The sequence below is a fragment of the Cuculus canorus genome, chromosome 2, assembly GCF_017976375.1.
Source record: "Cuculus canorus isolate bCucCan1 chromosome 2, bCucCan1.pri, whole genome shotgun sequence".
Taxonomy (NCBI): domain Eukaryota; kingdom Metazoa; phylum Chordata; class Aves; order Cuculiformes; family Cuculidae; genus Cuculus; species Cuculus canorus.
Window position 1 is genome coordinate 76,874,427 of NC_071402.1, and position 24,716 is coordinate 76,899,142.

General features: G+C 37.5%; 1 protein-coding gene across 7 annotated transcripts in view; it reads right to left on the bottom strand.

Moving 5' to 3' along the window:
• The window catches only part of CTNND2 (catenin delta 2), a 662,788-nt gene that overhangs the window by 147,950 nt on the left and 490,122 nt on the right, over window positions 1–24,716 (bottom strand). For all 7 annotated transcript variants that reach the window (XM_054059035.1, XM_054059034.1, XM_054059037.1 and 4 more), the window contains one exon: window positions 5,775–5,988. In XM_054059035.1, coding sequence (XP_053915010.1) covers window positions 5,775–5,988 — 214 coding nt within the window. The remainder of the gene's footprint in view (window positions 1–5,774; window positions 5,989–24,716) is intronic.

Sequence of the window (24,716 nt, forward strand, 5' to 3'; positions counted from 1 at the left end):
AAAGGGAGATGTAACAGAGATTTTGAGAACTACATCAAGGTGAAATACTATAAGAATGCAACTCATGGAAGAGGTTTCTTTTTTTTACTTAGGTCTATGGGAAAGTCACCTCAGAACGGGATAAACCAGCCTTTACTCATTTCAAATCAGATTTCCAAGTAGCAATAAGGCTACAAATAGATGCCACCTCTAAATGAAAAGTTTATATCACAATAAAATCCCACATCTGTGTTTACACACTCCAGTAACTAAGCTAACCTCAAGGGCACTTCTGCAGAAAATTATTAAATTGATAAACAGCTGCAGTATCCTAAGTACTAAACAGTCAGCCCTTTGACGTAATATTGTTAAATATGATCTACTACACAAAAAGAATCATAAGTGTAATACCTTACAAAGTCCAATTAGAAAATAACATCATGGACAGGAAACTTCAGGCATGTGACTTTGACATTAAGAACTCCCAACAGAAGAACTCCCATTGTGCTGGGGAGCTAAAATTTCTGCTCAGAATTGCATAAAGAGTAAATAAATAATCATAATAAATCTTCCACTGATGTAAACCAAAAGGTCCATTTAAATAGAATACTTCCTTAAATCTGCTTTACATATCACTGCAGGCTTGCTAACTTGCAAAGACACTGATTAGCAAAGACACATGCAAGGCTCAAAGGGACCTTCTGGAGTGTCTTGACCAACCTGCCAACAATTTATGCACATTCTAATAAGCAGTATGCAATCAAAAGGAGGTTTAAACTGCAGTGGTTACCTAAAACCAGACAGATATAAGGAGCACAATATATAATTACTTTCAGTAACACTGTCAGAATATCAATAAGGTTATAAATACCTCATTATAAACACGTGGCATCTACTAAAACTAGAAGAGAAACATAAACCAACTACATAAAAATGTTGCATAACATGGGGTGACACAGAGGACCAATCAAGCCAAAAAATAAACTGGCCACAGCTGAAATCAAAGACAACATTAATGATATGGGAATCTAAAATCTGGGAAATGAATGAAATTTATTTTCCAGTGCAATCTGACCATGGGTTAAATCCACCTGGACAAGCAGTGCTTCTTTGAATGGAACACTACATGCAAAAAAGGCCTTATAATTTCTGTAGGAATGTAATATATGGGTTTTGATGGAGTTAATAAAAATGTGAATGAAATATACAGAATCTATTATTATCCACCTACATGCAGTATATATGCAGAGAGTGCTAGGTAGTTTATGCTTTTTAATTTTTTTTGTACATGGGATAATTTTAATAATTCATATATTTTCAGCAGACAATAGTCAAATTTCTCACATCTTAATGTCAACCACAATAAGCAGCAGGCTGGCTGCCAGCACAGAAAAGCAATTTCCCCGTCATTATTTATAGCTATACTTCTTTACCATAATGTGCTTTCCAAAAGTGGATCATTCACTTTTACCTTTCAATCAAATATGGTATATACAGTTTGAAAATGGATGATACAGTCATATAAGAGGCCTCTGTAAATGGACTTGGTTTTGATTCGGTTAGCTTATTGTTCATAGCAAAATACTATGCTTCTAGCTGTGATGGATTTTGTTTGCCAAACTGAGAAGAATAGCCGTTTAAATCATTTTGTCTGAGACAGGTACCCAGTTATCAGATGGAGATGATGAAACAAGGAACCAGCACAGGTTGAATCCAGCACCAGCTGCTCAATCTCACCTTCTCTGAATGGCATCAACAGGATTCCTGTGTTATCCTTGCTAGCACTTCACATTTTCACACTGCATTATTTTTTCCTGATAGTAGACCAAATAGAAATAATGCTAAAATTGAATTTTGTGGAAGTGTTCATAATTAACTTTAACTCAGGAAAGGCAAAGGAGTCACAAATCAGCTACTCACTGTCACTATTAACAAGTGAAAACATTTTTACTACCATACGCAGGATCTGTGCTAATTTTGTACTGTGTTCTTGTCTGTTTATATTTATTAGGGAAAAGTTAACATTTAATTATTTTAAAATAGAAGGCTTTAATTTTTTCCCATTAATAGGAGATACTGTGGTAGTAGCCCAGCACGGGGTGTGTGGGGGGAAGATTGTAAAATTAAGTGCAGTGCATTCAGCTTATACAGACTTCTCCTCATTCACAGACCTATGTGAAAAAAGACACTGTAATTCAGGTTCTCCTTGACTCTTTGGATATTAGGAGAGGGTGTAGGCCATACTTAAATCTTTATTTCTATGAGAAGATTTAATTTTGGCATCTATTCAACAGTATTCTTCAGTTTATCCAGGTTCTTCTCGTAAAAACCAGTGACTGCGGAAGTGCTCCTGGAAGAGCAGTGTTTCAACATTTCATGAAGTATTTCCTGGGGTTTATTAAAATTCAATTGCATAACAGCCAAGCAGCAAACTTCCCTCAGAGCTTCTATATGTAAGCCAGCACGAAGAATATTTGCTCCATGTGAGAAAGCCTGGAAGCTGTATCACTTTACAGTAAGATCATATTTGCCCAACTCAAAAATCTGAGCATGACAAGGTTTTCCAACATTAGCCTAAGTCCTCTGCTACCACGCAGGAGAAAGACAAGATAAAGAAAGAAGTGAAAAAAACTCTGATTTGGGGAGATTATGGCAGAGATAATTTTCTGGGAAAGAGGAAAAGCCATAAGCCCACCAAAGGCAATCCTGACAAGCAAAGAGCTACCGGGATAGAAAACTGGTCTGCAGGTTTAAATACCTATTCCAGAACCAATCTTGAGATAGTTAGAAACTGAAATTATAATCACCTTAAAGAAAGCAACAAGAGGGAAGAAAATGTACACGTCTGAGGAAGGAACGAACAACATAACTTTTGCTTTGGTGAGCACGTGCTTTGTGGTACTTGGGGAAGGCAATGAATGCTTTGCTACTCTTCAAACTAAGCTGCTATAACCAACTTCTGCCCATATTTCTTACCTCACAGCTAAATGCCTACTCAGAATGATTCACACCTTCGTCTTGCCAGATTTATGGACAGGTCATTTAGATTTGATAGGCTCAGTTTCCCATCTGTATAACTGAGATAATGACACTTCCCTATCTAAAAGAAGCATTCTGAGGACAAATGCTGGAGGATTATTTAGGGGTGGGCCCGTAAAATTTCCAAGACAAAAATTTTGTGTCCTCTCTAAAAGTAATGAATAAAACGAGCTTTTTGGTAGACAGGATGCACAATGAACATAGAATCATAGAATGGTTTGGATTGGAAGAGACCATAAAGATTATCCAGTTCCAACGCCCCTGCCATGGGCAGGGACACCTTCCACTAGACCAGATTGCTCAAAGCCTCATCCAGCCTGGCACTGAACACATCCAGAGATGGGGCAGCCACAACTTCTCTGGCCAACTTGTTCCAGTGCTTCACCAACCTCACAGTAAAAAAATTCTTCCTAATATCTAATCTAAATTTCCTCTCTTTCAGCTGAAAATCGTTACCCCTTGTCCTGTCACTGCACTCCCAACATGAGCAACATGAAACGGAAAGGCTCAAGGTATTATGTTTACTTCTAAAACACTTATTTGCTATTATTTTCTCTGTACTTCCTTCAGGCTATGGTGGCTCTACTGAAACAATTATCTTCCTGCCACTTCAAGTGAGGAAGGCTGATGGGAAGCAGGCAGAACTTCTTTCATTTTTCCTTGTGCTCATGACCAAGTCAAATTTTTTTTCACTATTGAGGCAGCTACTGCAGGAGCTGGAAAGACAGAAGGAAGGAATTTAACTGGAGCAGCTGTCACATTACAATACTGTACAAAAAACCAAAAGAGAACTGGTTCAGATGCACGACTCTACCCTGATCTGCAAGATCAGAGGTACAGCTATGAGTGTTGCTTTGGAAAGGAGCTTTGCAGAACATTACCACTTCCAGGTTTGCGTTTTCAAAGCAAGGGCCAGTGATTCTCATTCTGAAAGGCACAAAACCCAGCCAGGGCAAGCAGTGGGCTTCTGGAATGTACTAGCTCTTAAAACAAAAAAAAAAAATACAAAACCAAGCCCATGAATAAAACCTTGAAATACCACTAACTTTGATTCCATCATGGTTACCATCTTGCTCTGCTCCCTCTTCATAGATGTCCAGCACTCTTGATGCTCATCACCCCTGGGAGCTGCATCTACCCGTAACAAAGGCTGGTTTACTGCCTACCATTGATGGTCAGCACTCACTCTTCTCAGTGGTAACAGTTGGGGGGCATGCTGTGACACACATCCTTTCTTTCTGTAGGAATTCAGGAAAATTTAAGAATGTACTGTGCAATGCAGGGAATGTAAACTGTAGCCTAGCATCTTTTCTTTAACTGACCTAGTGACATCATGTGTTCAGTCTACACTTCCCGTATGGGAAGTGCCACTGTGATTACTGAGGTGCGCTGCTGATGTTCATTAGCAGTTTGCCACTTACAACTCAGAATAAATAGGCAGAATGTTCCCTGGAGCCAAGACACAGACAGCAGAACTAAGAGACCAACAAGTATGTTGAATCCGAAGCAGCGGTTACATTTTATTAGATCTGTCAGTAATTCTGTCACCCTGCAGGAGGTATCATCTGAGCTTGTGTGACCCAGTATCTCTGCCCCATTAATCCCGCCTAACAAGTATGAGGTGACAGGTGTTGTAGCTAAAGAACAAAATTAAATATAAAAATCTACATTTAATAAATACCACGCAGTTTATTCAGACATCCTCCAGGAAGGAACCTGGAGTTAACTAAAGGATCTTATCAGTTGCATCCTGAATTAGGCCTGATCCGCAAAGGTAAGTAATTTCTGCAGAAGCACAGATGATAGTGTGCATTCTGATGGTTCTATGACAGAAACGAGAGCTTTTCTCTCATATTTTTATAGGAAAATCATAATGGAAATACAGGCATTATAAAACAGGATAATGAAAAGATCTTAAGATTTCTTTATTTGTAGCGTCAAATTAACCACCACATTTATGTTAACAATCAAACAGAATGAAAACACAAAGCGAAAAGTCAAACAACCCATCTAGCTTCTGCTTAGTACTTTAAATAGAATAGCTTAGGGGCCCAGAGGAAAACTTTCCAAATACTTCAGATTGGTGCTGTTTGACTGCATTTCTGAAAAAAAAAAACCTACTGTGGATTTCACAAAGGAAAAAGTCCAAACTATCCTAAAAAGACTGGATTCTACTGTATCAGAAGAAGAAATAGACTCCTCCACCACCTGCATGTTCTCTGTCTAACCTACGTCACATAGCTTGCTATCAAACATCAGAAAATAGACGATGCCTCCCTCCAACATGTTTTTCCATTTTCCTACCAGTATCACAAGAAAAGTAAAATAAGAACCCAAACAAATCCTCCTCACTATATCGGATATAAAAGAAATGAATAACAGCTTCTAAGGAAGTTCAGTAAAATCCGACTTTGGCATGTGCAGCCTACACCAGACAGAAGGGAGAGCAGAAGATTCCCACCACAACGTATCTGTGTACTAAGAACACCTCCCACAAGAGTCATTCATGGCTAACCAAGAACAAAGTGACCCACAAGTATAAGCATAAACCATGTTTGCATCTGTAAACCATCTGTATAATACTGAATAGAGTTATTCACAAATCACTTATATCCAAAGGGTCTGAAAGTGTTTTGTTACTGTAAAGAAGACGGTAATAAAATAAAGAGTTACTGATGGAGCAGGCAGCATGCAGCACAGAACTGTGCTTGCAGCACCTAATAGAGTTTGAAGAAAAAGTATTGAGAGACTCAAACCTGTGACCAGTTCTCTGATTTCCAAATCTGTCGTCTTGCGGAGTAACCGTACTAATGCTGGGATACCACCACAGTTTTTCAGAGCAATTTTGTTGTCATCATTTGCCTTTCCATATACCAAGTTTCTCAAAGCTCCACAGGCACTACGGTGGACTTCGGTCATCCGATGGTCCAATAGGTCCACTAGTAATTGTATTCCTCCTTGTCTTCTTATCTGAAACAGGCCAAAGCGATAATCATAAAATTAGGGAATGAACACCAGCGTTATATATACTACTCAATGAACTTAAGCAGTGCTTTATGCAAACTCTGATCCAGCGAAGGTATGCCGGTAGCCCTGCAAAGCAGCTACATTACATTCGTTTGATTCCTCATACTATTTTTCCAGTGGCAACATAACTGTACAATGATAAACCTGAACCTTTGTAAAAGTAGCTGAAAACTAGTCAAGAGTGTTGTGTCAGCAAGATTTCTCAAGGTTCAGCAAGGTTTGCCTTGGCAAAGGTTTCTCCTGCACTGGAGAAACATCGTCTGCTTTGGAGCGTAACACATCACAAGCTAGGGGAAAAACCACAAGACTATGGCAAATGAAAAAAAAATAAGCACTTAATGCAATACAGTTTTTAGGAGTCCTCTCCTTTCACATTTAATTACTTGGAATGTGAGCAGCTACTGTAGCTTCCATGAGGATGTTATGCCAACAAAACTGGGAAAAGCAAAGATGAAAGGAAAATGAGGAATTCTGCACAAACATAATGACAAGGATGATGCATAAATCATGGAATGCTTATTCTGTTATGATTGAGAGTGACCCTGAAGTGATGCAGGAAGAGAAGTCTTATTCTTTCCTAAAGTGTCCTACAAAATAAAACTCTAGCATATAACTTTATACAAAATACCATTCTAGAAAAAGCCCCAAAACATTTCAGGCAAATGATCAAGGTCAGGAATATCATGAAATATTTACTATTAAATCCACTTGCTACAAATCCATCCTTATTGTTCTGTGGCACTATTCGCTCCCCAAACAGTAACTAGTTTTGGATCTAATTTTAAGAAACTACACTGATTCATGACTGACATCCAAGGAGTACAATACTTTAGCTTCAAGTAAGTTATACAGATATCTCTGTCCAGAAGTTTCTCCACATGTGTTGTTGGCTAAGACTCCAAGCAAGCCAGGCACTTCAGCTGGCCATTTTACCACCTCTAGTAATATTTTCTCTAAAATAGTAAAAGAGATATGGCTGAAGAGTGTTTTCAAAACTACAGGGAAAGGTGAGACATGAATTTTAGAACCAAAGTTTCTGATGAAAAGTTCTGAAAGCTTTGTGAAGTTGTTCTTGCATGGCTATGTATTCCTGGGGCTCTCTGCAGAGTGGAGGCTTGGGAGTAGGAAATAGTTAAATGAAGCACATTAAAATTCATTAGAGATTCATGCTTTATCTACTAAATTCCAAATATTTCAGTACAACTGATGTATAGCATTTTGTGAACCTACCATGAGCTTCACTGCAAGTAAAGACTGAAAAATTATTCAGCCTTTGAGCTTCCAAAATCGAACTACACAAAATTACTCATGAATAGAAGTTCTCTCTCTCTTCCACTGGCTTATCTGGCATATTCCTGTTTTTGTAATAACAGCAAGACCCAGTAACAGAACAATTTTGTAGTTAAAACTTGTATAAATTGAGATGCTACAATATTAAATTAAAATGTTAGAATATGTATACAGTCACAACACACCTTTGGGCTTAATGCCAAAGTGATAGTACTTAAAGATAAACTACGCAGGCGTCATAGCAGTATATTATGTCCAACTTTCTGAGCCATATACAGCAGCTACCTCTAGATGGAGAGTGTGGGAATGTGAATGGACATTGCTTTAATACATCGGCTTCAGGTGGAAAAGTTCATTATTCTTTTTGAAAGCCCGTGTTTCTACTGCTCAGAGGAACCATGACATCTTTCGATTTAGAAACCAGATGAAATTTAGATTGAGAAACCAGATGTATTTAGAAATACAGATGATGCAATACATCTCACTGATCAAAACTTTGCCCATGTGAAATGGATGACTTGCAATGACATAATGTGCTCCTTTCTAAGACAGGAATAAAAAAACCATCAAGTTTAACTGGGAGCGGTGAGCAGTGGGGTTGGTTAGTTGCTTGCTTTTACAATCCATTGCCATCTAATATTCAGAATAAAATACGTTCACTTGCTCTACTAACAAGATTCTCCAAACCAAGCATACTATATGAAGAACCACCTATATACAAAAGGAGAGGACATATTTTGAAACAGATTAGGAACAAAAATTTATGCATCAGTTCTACAAAAGGTGAACCAACCACTGAGCTTCACACTTCAACCTTTGAAAAGAAACAAGATCTGATGGAAAAAAGAACACAGTTAAAAAATACAGGAGTTGTTCTGATATAATGAGCAATATCAGGAGCAGCAGAATGAAAACACGCCTGGTGATCTTTGGGTTTTATATTTTTGAAGCACAATATGCTGAAGGAATATTTTAATTGCTTCACTGATAAAAGAAGATTATGAATGAGAAAATGAACTTTGTAGCAAAAAATCATTCCATACTCTACAATTCGTCTGAAGACTCAAAGCCTCTGCCTCTGTTCCAAGGCACGCTGTGCCTGTAGCCATTTTCCTCATTCTCCCTCTCCCAATCAGCCAAGTGTCATCTCAGGCTCCTTCACAGTTTCTGTAGTGGACACTCTCAGGTGACAGGTCCTGCTATCTTCAGCTCCTTTCTAAGGAAAAATATGTGGTTCTGCCATGTTCAGCTGGCATTCCTGAGCTGTACCTTCCCTTTTCAGTCAGGGTATCTGGCAGCACACTAGTATTCAGCTCATGCAGTTTCTTCTCTCCCAGGAACCTGAAGTCAGCAGCAGACTGAACTGATTCAAAGATACTTTCTTAAAAGCAAGGACATTAAATATTCATCTAAAACTCATTTCTGCCAGAAAAAAAACAGGGATATTACAACAGAAATGAAAAGGATGTTACATAACACTTTACCTAACTTGACAAATTTCCTTAACTTGTACTGAAGAAAGAATGTATTCTTACACGGGAAAGAGAAGACTTATTTTGCAAAATTTCTTTGGATTTCCAGGCTCAGTTATTGGGCAAAGTAGCTGTGTCAAGCAGGAAGAGATAAAGCTCATTTTTTACAACTGGGAGCTCAGTTTCTGATGCTGTTCTTTACCTGGATTACTGTGTTGCTTTGTTTTCCAACAGCCCGTTATTCACGAGAAGTCTCACCCCATCTTCTTGTTTTCATCACAAATTTATATAGCTGTTAAATACTATACTCTCCAGCAGATTTAACTATGCCTGACAAATTGTGAGACGGTGATGAAAGCTATTAGTATTTATTTTCATTTACAGAAACTGAGGCAAAGGAAATGAAATTATTTCTTCAAGTCCTTTATGGAGTTAGAGCTGCAGCCTGGAGGACAATTCTGTCCTAGTGAGTCTCTTGGGGCAGATCTCAGCTGAGATATGTTATCAGGGCTCCAGGGAGTCTGGCAGTGCTACTGCCAAATGCCTTTGACAAAAATACTGGGATAAGCAGCAATTTGCACCAATGAAGCATCAAATCCAACTTCCCCAAAGGACTCTCAGTAGATACTTCTGTCTCTCTCTCCTGACTTTATACGAAGAGACCATTTCTTAATGTAATATTTAGCGACACATCAGTGGCTGCTGCCTTGCTACATCTGGATGAAAAAAAAGATACGCTGGAGTCTGCCTGCCTGCTACAACGAAATAATCGCCATAGTACCAAGTCATAAGGAGACACAGGAGATCAACTTTGTTCTCACACAGACCAATCTCAGAGTAGCTCCTTCTGAAGTCAAAAGAAAGACCTTCAACTCTGCAGCACAACTGAGTTTACCCAGTCATATCATAAAGTTTATTCTTCCTGTCTCCAAAATGCTGGCCCTGTTTTACACTGTCTCTTCTCAAAATAATAAAAGAAGAGGCTCAGATTACATGTATTAAAAACGTTGGGTGAGTCTGTGTAGCGGTGTTTCTCATGACTCTGAATCCATGGACACCACTGACTTCTGAATGTTCCTTCCCTTTTTTTTTTGGTCAATAGAAATATTTTGTGTATGTCTTTGGAAGATGCTGTCGGCTGGTTGCTAAACAAATACATCAGGCTGTGTTCTTTCACACGTGGCACTATGCAGTGTACTGTAAATTCTATCTGACTGGGAATCCCAGCATGCATGAACCTGAATTCATTCTGCCGAGCTTTCTTACTAACAACTTAGTATAAACTTGTGGTGATCAAAGTAAAAACTGAAAGAACAAAGACTATATGAATTTTGTCATGATAAAATATCCACAGACAAATGCACAAAGCCTCTCGCCTCTGATGAATCATACGTCTCTTACAAAGGCCCTCCACCACTGACGTTACTGTCTACTTGCTGGTCAGAAGGACTTGCTTTGGTCAAGTCTCATGATGCCACAACACAGACAGGAGAGGAAAAGGTGCCAGATTTTCTGCTCCACAGACTGAGAAGGGTGCACTTATGTCAGCACGATATCAGAGTCTTCTCCTCTGGCATCATATGAAGTTTGGGTTCGCACAGCATCTGAGAACATATTTGTATCCACACTATGCAGATATAAAGTGAATTTGGACTCAAGATGGGGTTCAGACCAGTGCTGAAGGCAGTGAAGGTGTTATTCATGTCCTAACATGGACAACTTGGATGCATCATACCAAGAACCTTTGAGAAATGCAATTCATCAATTTCAAGGCTGACCTTTGATTCAATGGATTTGGCTTCAGTGGTCAAGAAGCCAAGATTAATTCAGAGTGTGTTCGCCACAACAAATGTTCCACAACAGTGGACTGTTATCTACCAGGAGTTACACATGACCAGCTCGAAGCATGTGCATTGGTAAAACAAGTCAATAATACATTGATGATATGTCTGAAACAATATAGATAAACTTGATTACTGTACAATTTTAGCATATGAATTACTTGACAGCTGGCTTTTCTAATGTGATACAAGAGATTGGATATATGTGTAGAAAGAAATGTAGGATGGGAAGGATATATAAATATCCGGAACGTAAAGACAGCTGTTTTGTGAGGACATCTGGTCAACAGCTGTCCAGCACATAAACAGATGAGACAGCAAAAGTAATAAACCATACACAGACTGTATAGAACATGAGGCAATACCAAAGACCAGGTCTGCGAGGTCACTGGTTGACAGGTCACTGAAGGAACTGCTCAAAGGCTTGGAAAGGTTCAAACAGAGTTTTGTTAAGTGGTAAAGTGGGAGGAAGGGAAGGAATGAATGAATGATAAGGTTATCACAGGTCTTAGGGTGAAAAGCATACTTATGGGATGCTTCCAGGGGATTGGGGCAATGTGCAAAATTTATGGAACATTCAGTAGAAGGGCAAAAAACGACATCTAAATGCACAAGAGAGGAACGACGTGAAAACATAGAGAGAAGGGCATGATGAAAGGGGCTAGTCATGTATAAGTAAGCTTCACTTCACAATGCTTGTCTGGTCAAACCCTGTGCCTGATCATTAGAGCCTGGTTTATCTTCTTATTAAACTTAATTCCTAAAAATTTTCCTGGAGGATGACAGTAGGTGCAATGCTAATGAACCTCAACCTGGAGTAGATGATGAGCAAGACAGGAGATCTTGGAAAGAGCTATCAGAGACACTGTATATCTAGAAGATAAATACCAGTGATACCAAGGTTTGAGGATCTGCTACTAGGCAGATCAGAGGTCTCAGTCAACTACCAGAAGGACCTCTTTGTATCTTTGTGTGTGTGAGATGAGTTCTCCCATCAAGCTTTAAGCCTGATCAGCTGGAGAGCAAAGATCACATATCATCATTTGTGTTTGTGTGAGTGCTGCTTTGTGTGCATGGCATACCTGTGCAGGCACCGTTCTCATGTTTGCATTGATCTGTTGTGCAACCTAAGTTTCTTTAACATATATATCCAACAAAAAAAAATGGGGATGTTTTTACTTCTAAGATGATCTGTATCTGATGAATTTCTCATTCATTTATTGTATTGGTTTTGTAGATATGTAATTTAGGTTAATACATGCTAAAACATACTTGAAATTTTAATTGCGTTGAATGTGCAGCCTTATATCATGTTTACTGAAAGATCCAGAACAACAGAAATCACCAGCTGGCCTCCTAAGCTACTCTAAAGGAGAAGTGCCCACCTTCTGATGCCGAAACACGTTCTGCTCTATTTCCAAGCAGCAGAGTTTGGTCCCCATCCCTCTGAAGATTACTAACACTAATCCACAGATGGGAGCAGGTGGTTTCCGCAGCATTCAAGCACTGCCCTTGTACAAAAGATATGTTGGAGTCAGTGGATCAAATATAGAGCTCCACTAAGAAGAAATCCAGAGAGCTCTCCCCAGGGATATATAGCTCCCTTTGGGAAGGAAGTCTGGATCTATGGTTTTGGTATCTTCTCCCTGCTTTGTATTAAATACAACCTTTGTTTAAATATAACCTTTACTCTTGAGACTATTCTGGTCAAATGATACTTTATGTGCTCTAAAAAGTATTGAAAAAAGGAGTACTTATCAACATCGAACTTCTCAGGAAAAAAAAAAGAGAATAGTGTAAATATTGTAGGAAATATTGCAGCCTTCTTACTCTGCCTTTTACTTTTCATGACAAATGTATGCCAAAGCTTGCACAAATCATAACACAGCTTGAAACTGAATTATTGTCAGATGTAAGCATAACAGCATTTCAGCCCATGACCTTAATTGACAAAACATGCTACCTGTCAGTGATTCAGCACAGAAGCCATGCCGTTCCTCCAGGGTCTCTGTTTAAAGTCTAAGAATTGGATGTGAAAACTCAAATGGCTTGCTTCCTTGGGGATGGGGAGTGTTTGCCCAAAAAATGAGGATAACTAGGACTGTCAGAGTGAGCAGAATTCATGCTTTACTTACAAATGAAAGTAAAATTTTCTCACATTTATAAGAACAGACAACTTCTCAAAAGTGAACACTATATACGTGAGTGATCTTTCTTCATATGAAGATATCAGAAAACCGGCCCTGGAATCTGGCTGTTGTTTATGGCTTTAAAACAGCAGAAGCAAAGTCAAAGCAAACAGATGTCAGCTGTTCTAACTATTACTACAGTTTGAACTCTTATTTTGAACTAAAAATCCAGCAATGAAGAAGAGGAAAAAAAATCTTCCCAGCAGTGAAGAAGAGAAGCAAACCCCTCTCTTTCAATCAGTGCATAATGGAAATTGCCTCTTCCAACCCTAGGAAGGCTGTAAAAATCAGAGCTAGAGATACAAAAAGGATGAAAAGTAAAGCTTCAATTTTTAAACTGTTTAGCTGAAGACTGTTAGGTAATGAAGTATTCTAATACAGCCTAAAAATATTGCTGTGATAAAAAACAAAACACCCTTCTTCTATTTATACTCAGCAAGTGGGTATCTGAGATATTGTTCAAACTTCGCCAGTAGGTATAACTGGAACATCCTCTTCTGACTATTCTGACTTAAAAAGTAAAATATAATGGAAACAGAAGAGGATTAAGAATAGGTGACAAAAACTGTGAGAGACAGACAGATAGATAAAGTGTTTCTAAAATAACACAATCTCCTCTTCCCAGTAAGACATTAAGCGTTCTACTACTAAGAGCTCCACAGTCCTAATTTGAAGATTAATTCAGTGTTAAATGCTTACTGTTCACATTTCTCTTAATAATCACACTTTATCCAGAGGAGGAGAAGGAAATCTTACAACAATCAAATCTTTTTGGACCTCATAGATATTAATTGCCAGCTTAATTGACACAACATGCTTCATCATCCACCATTTATTCTGTGACATTTCCATTATTAAGCAAGCATGTTTCAATATATCAAAACACAAGTGTTTGAACACATGGAACTTTTTTTAATGCCACTGTGTTACATATAGAAAGGCACCAAAACATAACTCACTACTAGCACAGGTGACGGCATATGTTCAATAAATTCCAAATTAAAAGGGCAATTTAATTTAAGTCTGCTTCTGAAAATTTTTAGTAATAATTGGCTTTAATGTTCTTAGATGTTGATTTTCTAACTAGCAGGATAAGGGCTTGTTATTTTGCATGCGAATGGGTTCCAAGCAATTCTGTTCCACAGGTGCAGAATGGAGAAGCTATAAGTGAGCAGAACAAAAAGGCAAATCCTATTTAAACCCTGCTCCTCTCATGCTCCCGTTTGAGCAGACCAGTGCATCCACAGAGATCAGGGCATACCAAGAAAGTCCTAGAGGCATAACCAGCACTGCAACTTGACCTCACCGACTCGTTATACATAGTATTCATAAAATTATTACATTTCTAGGGTTTTTTTTAACTGCAATTCCAAATCCTCTCCATGAGGCCGCCCTGTTACTTAATTCTGCCTATTTTACATTACTAAAATGACTTTTGTCTAGGAGGGAAAAAAACCACTTTTATTTTTTTGAGAAGGGGTTTGGAAATGGGCAACATTATAGCTAGCAACCTTGCTAGCTAGTTTCAGACAGCGGATTCCTTAAAATCGATATGAAGGGACAAACATAAATAATAAATAAATAATATATATAAACATAAATATTTTTTAAGATAAATGCACTGGTTCAAATTTTAATTCCTTTCCACTATTTCTTCTGACATGCCTATAGAACAGGCAGACAGTACAAAATCTGTACACTGCAAACACACGTGAGATTTATCACAGACAAATTTACCTGTAACATCATAGAGTAATTTAGTTTCATTAGCAAAGTAATTTGCTATGAGTTTAAACAAGTGCTGAGCAATTTTAGCTTAAAATAGATCGGAATGTTATGTAAATTGCTACATTAGCTCTGAAGTCTAATTTGTTTAAGGAATCTAAAGCAGGGTTTGGATCTAGGTCCCATTTACGAATGGTTTTGTAGAACTGTCATTAAGTACTTGTTAGATCAGACACAAAGGCAACATAAAGCTGTGAAGAGGCATAACTTTAATAAATTTAACCACTTGTATATATATAGTGTTCCATGCCAAGCTAAATGAGAATTGCTCTTTGTGTGCTAAACTACTGCGAGTGGAGAAGGAAAAGGATCTCTTCCCTATGTCTGTAGAAATCAGGTAGGCATTTGGAAGAATAGTTGTGCAACATATGAGGGTGCACAGCATGGGGTCAGCACTGAGAAGCTTTTCTTCTAGGAGTGGGTAGTCTATTTCTGTAACCAAGTATACAATTGTTTTTCCCTGTGTTTCTTAAGTGCCCTCTTTAGATCTTAGGATCTATGTTTGGGGTTAACAGAGATTCAAAAACATGTTCTGAACAGGAACAGAATCAAAATCATGTTCTAAAATTGCCCTGAAAAGGTATGACTAAATGTGCTGCCCTCTCCATCAGTAAACCTTAATGTATTCTGCACTGTGATACATTCAGTTTTTCATGCTTTGTAGGAAGGCTATACCTATTATAAATCAAGGTTTTAGCATAATTTTATTTTTTACTAAAGAAATCTCCAGCTTGGTATAAGTTATCCATAATAGTAAAGCAGTTTACACCTAATACTCTTAAAAACATTAAATTTGTAGGCTGACACAAGCATCCTATTCTAAACATCAAGCATTAATGGGATCATAAAAATAACCTCCTAACTGCAGGTGTAGAGCTGATCTAAAGTGCTTGTCTGACTGTGAAGGTATCAGAAAAGCGATTTTCAATCCCCATGTTAAAAGCAGTATCCACTAAAATGAACAGAGTGGCATTGACCTGCATTAACCAAGCTTCTCAGCTTTTGAATCACTGCGGGTATAAACTAACACTGTGGATCACACACAAATTAGGAAAAATACACACAACCCAAAGCTCTTAGAAGGTACTGTAATTAATAGACTTTAATTCAAGGCCTTTGCTTTCTGAAACAGCCAAAAAAGCACACTATTAAAGAAGGTTCAGCAGTGCGCACTTTATAGATAATGCAACAGTAATATTAATTTACGGTGCAAAAGATATCGGCATTACTCAACTACTGATCTAGTACTGTGTGAAGGTAAATGAAAAATGATTAATTCCAAGTGTTTGGATCACTTGCTTTCTGGTATTCAGAAAGAACTGTCTACTTGAGAATGAAGGATTACATTTATTATTGATGGAAAAATATCAATATGTGTATTTAACCTAAGAGCACCCTGGTATTCCTATAATCAGATTCCTAGTGAAGTTTAACAAGATACAGAAAATTCAACAATCTTTTTATGTAGAGAAAACTAAGTTTTTTAGACAAATGCTGTAGGCTGGTACTTCAAATAATCTAACAGTAACAGAGGACATCAACTTAGTGTCAGATGAAAATTTCTGAAGTGGTAGTTAACTATATTTAGTTAGGCATATTATTAGTGGGATTTAGTCAATGTGAACACAAATACAATCTTGGAGCATAGTGGTCACCAGCAAGATCACAGAAAATTCCTTCTTTTCAGTCATTTAAACCCAAACAACAGAACAATTCCATCTGATATTTCAGCTATAACTGGAAATTAAAGACTATTCTTTTTTTGCTGTTTGCTGTAGCTATCTTGGATACCTCACACAATAAACAACACACTACTTCTCAGATTAAAACACATTTAGAATTTATTAGCTCAAGCATCATGCTGTCACCCGATGATCTCTGCTCCCATGACATTCTCTGTTGCCATTTAAACAAGAGGTATTCTCTCTTTATAATGGATGTATGATCCTCCAAGAATCTCTCAGTCACATGAGAATTTTCTGCCTTAAAGCTGAAATATTTGGGAGGGTAGTTACTCCCTCAAAAGCTAACAAATGCCTTCTCATAACCTCTTTCTTTGGTAGGAAGTTTTGCTAAAAGAAACTCAGGCACAGAAAATTAAATTATTTGTCTAAGGTCACAAAGGTAGGCTGTGGCACAGCTACGACTACGACCTGTAATTTAAGAGTTCTAGTGCAAAGCTGCACTCCAGAATCTTTCCTCCATCTCCTCATTTATGTATTGTTAATGGAGTAAAAGTCAGCACAAGCTAGACTACCTCATATCTAATGTGCTTTGTAATACTAACAGTTCAATGTGCAAAACTGTATAAATAAAAAAAAGTATTTATCATAATAACTGTGTCTGTATACATGTATTTATAGTTATACCAGTTTGAATATTATTTCCTCTCCTTTGCCTAGCTCAGGTTCTCTTTGCCTTCTAAAATCCACAACTTACTTCTGATTTTTTAATAAATCACCTACAATCTTTGAAATACGGGAGGACCAGAACCTCACACAGTACTATGTGTAACATGGACTTACAGCAAGCCCCAGGAATGTTCTCCATTCATATTTTTTTCCTGATACATTTAACTTTCCATTTACTTCTTGGACTGCCAGTGAGCTTCAGATGATAACTCTGAAAATCTGTCCAGCATTAATCAAGACTTCTCTTTTTCCAATCAACACAATACAGAAAAAGCATACAGAAAAGAGGAACAAGCAAAATAACTATCAAAAATAATGCCACCTCACTGCCAAGGGACTAACTCTGCTTACTACTCTATAAAGCCTGCGAGTTGCAGCAATTTTTTGGTTGCTTCTGGATATAAGAATAGCGAAGTAGTAGTTAAAAAAAAAATCATCACCCAAACCCCTGTAATACTTTTGTGCGTGGAGTAAAGAGTGTGCCCCTTTCACAGGGTCGTGCTTGGTTAATCATGTGCCTGCAATATGTCTAGTGAAGCAAACAGCCAGATCCAGCAGCGCTGCTGATGCTGATGGGGAGCATTCCCCCCTTCTCTTCAGCAACTGCAGTAGCTCAAATACAAGGAACTGATTTGGACCTATTGTGTCATTTATCATTCTGCATGAAACATCTTTATATAAGTTAAATGTCCTTATAGTGGACATTACAATCCCTACTTTTTATACAGATGAGTACGCAGGAATAAATCAAATTTCTTTGTTAAACTAAAAAACACTATTATATTCCAAATAACTTCAAGCCATCTCTCAGAGATCTAATGCATTTCCGCACCTGCCTGAACCAAGGTCTCTACAAGATACTAACCTTAGAAATGTCAGCTATTTATCAGGGTTTTTTTTAACAGCACTATTCTGGCTTGAGGAGCAGCGAATCTGGCCCATGGACAGTAAAAAATTGACAAGACTTCAGAATTTCACCACGGATAATTTTTTATATCTTGTTTTTAATTGTCTTGTTTTTCCTTTTATTACTTATGTGATATGAGTCACACCCTGTGAGTTATACCAGTGTAAACCCTAGAAGATCAAGATTGACTTCTGCAGCATTGGCATAAATTGACTCTGAGATTACATTAAGGGCTCTGATTCAAGTGACTTCAAACAGTTTTCTGCAGTGGCTGAAAGGTAGGCATTTTAATTTTAGAGTCTTAGGTGTGCTTCTGCCTCTAGAAACTTGTGCCTTCTGCTGCAAGCACTCTCAGTAGCTTAGTAACAGCCATCTCTTTGCATTTTTAAACACATTTTGAAGATCAGCTGATGCTCTTTACTTTAGATGTTTCATTGGCATGGTTTTTTTGTCAGGCCTACAATTCACCTTATTGAAATAATTTTCTTGCCAACCTTTTTAGTGCAGATAAGTTAAGAAAGTACCAAATAACACATATTGATATCTAGGTTATTTTATTTCTATATACAGTGTGCAAAGTCTTACTGTGGCCTGCTGGATGATGAGAACAGTAATAACAAAATATGCTCTACAATAGGAAAGTAATCCTCTGCATTCACACATCACCCTAATAAATCAGAGAAGCAATTGGCAGAAGAGTTATGAATAGAAAGAAATCCATGGCATATATACTAGAATATTATAGAGCGCTTGAAAAAGTTGCGAATATATTTATTGCCCATTCAAAATGTGGGAACATCATATTACTCATGTCAAATGACACTGCCTTTCAGTGGGTATTACCTTCCTTTCCCTACTGCCTAATATTTTCAACAAAAGATACAGCTTTTACAAATGTTACAATACAACTGGGACATTTTTTCCTCAGATCAGTGAAGAGAGATTCACACCACACTACAATGTTCTTACTGCATCTGCTGCATCCTGCAGAAAGTAGCATAAAGACATTCATCTTGCGCACATATTAATGTTTTTTTTTTTCCTCTCCTCCTAACTGCATGAAAAGCATTATCGCCAGATGTTCACATCTGAATTTTCTGGCTAATTGAATTTATTGCCTAAAATTGTCTTTGATGTAGTTACTCATTCAGAGGCAAACTGTTGCTGCCCGGAGCTGAAAAATATAGAAACCTTGAGCCAGTACTCTCATCTCCTGCAGGGCAGACGTTGTGGTAGTGAATGTGAAACTCTGATAAAGACGAGATCTAGACAGGTTTTATTCAAGACCTCACTCACTCCCTTCAGCCCACAAGAAGACTGGTAATAGACCCTAACCAGCAGCACAACAGAGCTCAGGCTCAGTATCCCAATGATGTGTGCAGACACCGTTAAATGCTAGCAGTGTAGGGCATAAACAGGAGAGTAAAAACAACAAAAATGAAGCTGCAATTATCCATACAAAACATGGACTGTTCTCAATAAATAAAAACCTGATTTTATCTTGCTTTGGCTCTAAATAATCATTGCTGATTACCTATTAGCATCATAGAAAAATGTATCTTAAAGAGGAATGTCTGTGAAGAGTGTGCAAAAGTTTGCCCATTTGGCTATTCCCTGGAGAAGGAATAACTGGAGTGGGGAAAGAAGCATGAAAGGAGTGTAAAGTGATGTGTGTGGTAAAAATACAAACAAAAATTCTCCATATTAAACCCACTATTTTGCTAATTAATAATGTCTTCAGTCACTATAAACTCATTTGATTCAGTCGCTTTGTGAGATTAAAGTGATGCTACAAAATGACTGAAAACAACAGGGAGGCACCAACCAAACTGTCTAATTTTTGTTTATCTAGCATTAACTCAGAAAAAACAACACAATTAGATGTACAATTAGTTCTATGAAATCATCTATTTGTGTTTATTTATTTTTGAACCAATGTCACTTTACAGGGCTGATGCTTTGTTCCCAGTTGATGCTGTTTTTCAAAAGGAATAACTTTAAAATGTGAAAGCAGTAAACCCAAAGCATTAATCAAGATCCTCAGCAGAGCACAGGAGTAAAAGCCAAAAACTGCAGCCTTCAGTTAACATTCTAACGCTTCAATTTTCTTAACTAAATTTTATTCTGGTGGGGCTTATCATCAACTATTTAACAACTATAATATTTTCCTAATCTGACATATATGACAGCTGCATAGTAAATCATTATTATAATTCAGGGAAAGTATCCTAACTATAAAATCAAGAATAACCATGGTTAAATGACCCCAGAGGGATTCCACAGTGTAAAATGCCATTCCTTCTGTGCTACAAAGAGCACAGACTGTGGGGACACAACACAGCACTCAGTGACATTCATTAATATTCTGTCTTAATAAATGTAAAGACTATGCACAAAACGGAGACGTGCACTGTATCATTAGAAATCTGAGATAGATGTCATAAAATGACAGTGCATAAATTAGATGGTGAATCAGAGTGATGCACTCAGAAATGCTTTTCAAAGCAAGATGATTTATTTAAGATTTAATTCCCTGATAGAAGGTGGGTTTTCATACATTAAAAAAAAAAAAAAGGTGAATAGGTCAAAATTAACCGTGTTTCCAGAATTTATTACAAATTAAACACAGATTTATATATTTTGATAGATATTACTTAGTAACTCTGCACTGCACTTTAGACTGGGAGATATTAGTGATTGAAAGTGTGGTTTTGTATTATCATTATTCTAAATCATAATGTTTTAAGACCATTAAGAGTGTAAGTGGTCTTAACAACAGAGTGTTAACATAGATTACTGTGTTAAGACCAATGCAGCTATTTCTGCCTAATCTGTAATAGTTAACAATTAAGAGGGAAAACGTTCAGTCACAGGGTTGTATTTTTGGCCATGAGTTAGTGCTTCTTTGCTTCACACAATTTAAACTAAAAGAGGAGAGAGGGTATCATGGAGATAGCATAAAGTGACATCCAAAGCAGAGATATAAGACACTTCAAACTAGTGCTGTAGTTACTGAAATGCCATCAAATACACTGTCTTGCACATCTACCAAGAGAAAAGGGTTTGAAGTGCAGAAATCATTGTTTTGCAAACTATTTATAATACATCTGCCTTCCTTAACACTGAAATACTTCTCAAATCACTAACTGCTGGAATAAATAAAATAGAAGGGAACAGAGACGACATAAGAGGTTACACAGACCTGAAGATGGGATTAAATGGGCCTGATTAAAAAAAAAAAACCCCAAAACAACAAACCAGCAGAAAACAAAGGCTGCTTCCAGAAAATCTTCTACAGGAAGAAGGTGAGACAAGCCATAGTTACTATATCAGAGTGATGAGATCTTGCTAATGGGGAAAAAAAGGGCTTTGTTCCTATGAACCTAACAAAATAGAGGATTCATTCTTCATCTGTTTCTGGTTTGTGTTTTATGAATCTTCCAATAGGATAGGGGAAAAGATGTCTTGAGCTTCTATATTCCGCTCCGAATTAATATGACTGCAAGAATGCCACACGACACATTCTGTCAGGCAAACAGGAGACAGAAAAACCACTGGGGGACAGCCTTGCACCTTTAGCCTATGGGATGCACTTTTAGCCTGAGCGATGGGAAAAAGCAGTGATTTAGGAAATCGTCTAAAACCTGTCACCACTGAGGATCCAGTATCATGTGTCCATCCCCATGGCACGCGAACCACCACTGTCAAGTTTGCGCAACTTTCCATCTCCTGAAGCAGCTGCTGCTGAAACAATAAGTACCCAAGAGTCCCACAAGAGAGGAATATGACAATCCTCTAACATGCTCGCTGCTCAGCGGCGGCTCATCTCTGCTTTCATAGACATCTGTGTCAAAGAGCAAGATCTGACATTTTCTGCACCATTTGAGTATATAATAAGGCATACAGAATGAAAGCAAAGAGGGACAGCCCTCACAAATGTTTTGAACCTGAAACCACACAGGTGTTCATACTGACAGGTTGTTGCCAACTTACCATCCTTCAGAAAAATAGAAGGAAATAATTAAAGTAGAATAAAATGATCATCCCAGTTTTACAGGAGAGCCCGTGGTCATGTAGGGCTAAAAACTGACCTAAGGCTTGAAACTTAGTCAAATGCTTTCAGTCTAGACCCATTTATTTCAGGTACATTCAGGAATACGGCTTTAATCTGATCTGCATAACTTATGACATCTTCACATACTTACTCCATCTCCCTCTTCTCTCTCTGGCTACAATGAAACACAAATATGTAACTTTTTTGTGTCGCAGCAGGATAGGGTAGATTTGAGCCATAGGTATGATAGAGAAAGCTAGAAATAACAGGTACTCAAATTGATTAAATTAACCATTCTCTTCACAGTTTGGTTTTGTAATTATTATAATTCCCCACTTTACCAAGTCTCATTTAACAATTATAGGTCAGTTATTTTACACCTTGCAGTTACTTCTCATGTAGATATATGCAGTACGCTACAACCTTGTAAAAGTGCAGCCTGTATTGGTTAAAATACATTCTCCAAGTACCACCAGCTCAAAAGCTCCTTGAAAAAAATAACATTAAAAATTAAATTACTCTTCAGAAGGAATGAAAAATGTCATTCCTCATGGTAAAGAATAAAAATCTTGAAGATAATGGGATAAGAAGTAATCATAAGGCTATTCGTGTACTTTGTTTTGCTAAGGAAAGCAAGATTGTGGTGCTTATGATGTTTGTGCATGGAAGTTAATCTTAACTTTCTTTTAGTGTAAAACTATATGCTTGAATGACAAGGTGCAAGGAGTGGAACATCTTGCTGAAAAACTATTCCAACAAAGAAAACTAAGACAATTTACAAAAGACAAATCAAAGGGTCATTTCCAAAAGTACTTTGAGAGTAAAATATTAAAAAAAAGGCTTTTTGTGTATCAATAATTGACAGTAAAAAAAACCCTAACATGTATTGTGGAACAACACATCTGTTGATTGGCTTCTTAGAAAACAGTCTAGACGTTAGTAAAAACCTCAAAGTGAAGTCCTGTAAAATCATCATTAATGAGGCTAACAATTTTACATGAAGAGTGTTGCTGAGTATGCCAGTGGGTGCTGCTATCCTCCATTAAGTGTAATTTGTACCAGTAAAAAAGACACAGAAAGTGTAGTTGAAAGGGACTGTTTTACATTTACTCGCACAGTAATGCCCAGGGTGATGGGGAGATAGACCCAAACTGTCCTGCATGCAGTAATCTAAACATAGGTAAACAAAAGGACAAATGAATCAGGGCTCACTGGGGACTCAGGTGCAGGCAAGCACCTCTTCCTATAAACAATCATCATTAAAATAGTAAATTCCTTGTGAAGCCATTTAGGGAAGTATTTCTCAAACTGTGAGATTTTACTCATACAGATGTTTAACATGAGAGCATTATGATTATCAAAGTACTAATAAAATGTTTATAACCGAAGAGGGAAGTATACTTTCTCCAAAAGTATGTAATTATTGTCCGCATTAAAATGCACTCTCAAGAAATGTCTTAGAGTCCTTTCGCAATTTTTACACTACTTTCCAGTATCATTTATGAGATACTTCTTTCATTTAAATTAAATACTATGTCTATATCATCTGGCATGAAGAAATTAAAAGAGTTTACATAATGTCTGTAATGCAAACCTGACAGTATCATCGCTGGACCAGCCAAATTCCAGCTTTTAACTGAAAGGATTTTAGTGGGAAAAGAAAAAGTGGAAGCTATGGGAAGGTGAATGCAAAACTATGATACTTCTTCAAACACATTGGAAAAGAAAGATACTCTGTTTTCTCCGGAACCCCTTATGGAAACAGAGAGGAATACTGCAGAACACTGTAGAAACAAAATCAAGATATACTTCAGGGACAATAAGAGAATTTCCTAAACCCTTTCTGGATCCTTCAAATGTTACAGAGTGAAGAATTCTGTCAGCATTAGCCAGCAGTTCTAAAAGCAATATCACGGACTCATCCTGGGTATACGACAACAACTAGCATTATACGTAATGAGATATCTATTCTTATACAGTTCATGCAAATATCCCATTTCAATCAGATAGGCTAACATGCATTTAACAGAATAAAGGATGGGGAAGAAAAAAATGCATATTCAACAAGCCCTCACTAATAATAATAATAATGAACAACATAAACATAAAAATAATGAAATAAACAAGACTTCAGCATAGCCTCTGCATGCTGCCTGACGCATGAAAGACAGGTGGTATCATGCTGAAAGGGTTCTGGGCACATTCTGAAGAATTTACAGAAGATGCAGAAAATCTTTTAAGGCTAATGACAATTTATGGTTTTGAGCAAGTTTGGAAAATAATTGCTTTCAGCATGCAATCACTCATTTGTTTTTAGAACCCCGTGCAATAACGTCTGCCCTCATACTTTTAAGATTGTGAAGTGTGTATATGGGAATGCTCTCAAAGATAAAGACACAACCGTCTGATCCAGTGAGATTTATTAAGGATGCAAGGGAAGACTTCAGGCAGGACAGTAGTCACTGTTCTTTCATTTGGCATTTTTGCACAATTTTCCTGAGATGAGAACCTCAAGTGCTGTGACTTTGATGGCAAAAATTAATTTCCTAGCTTGCAGAAAGGAGTCATTGGTGCCAAAAACCCTGAGTGACCTGTTACACCTTTGCAGCTGATGGCAGGCTGCCATTTTCCATGAGAGTAAAATGGTGTTGGCGTGTGAAACTGCACAATTCAATCCTTTTATATGGTGACCTCATACAAAAGAGTAAGCTGTCATTATAGG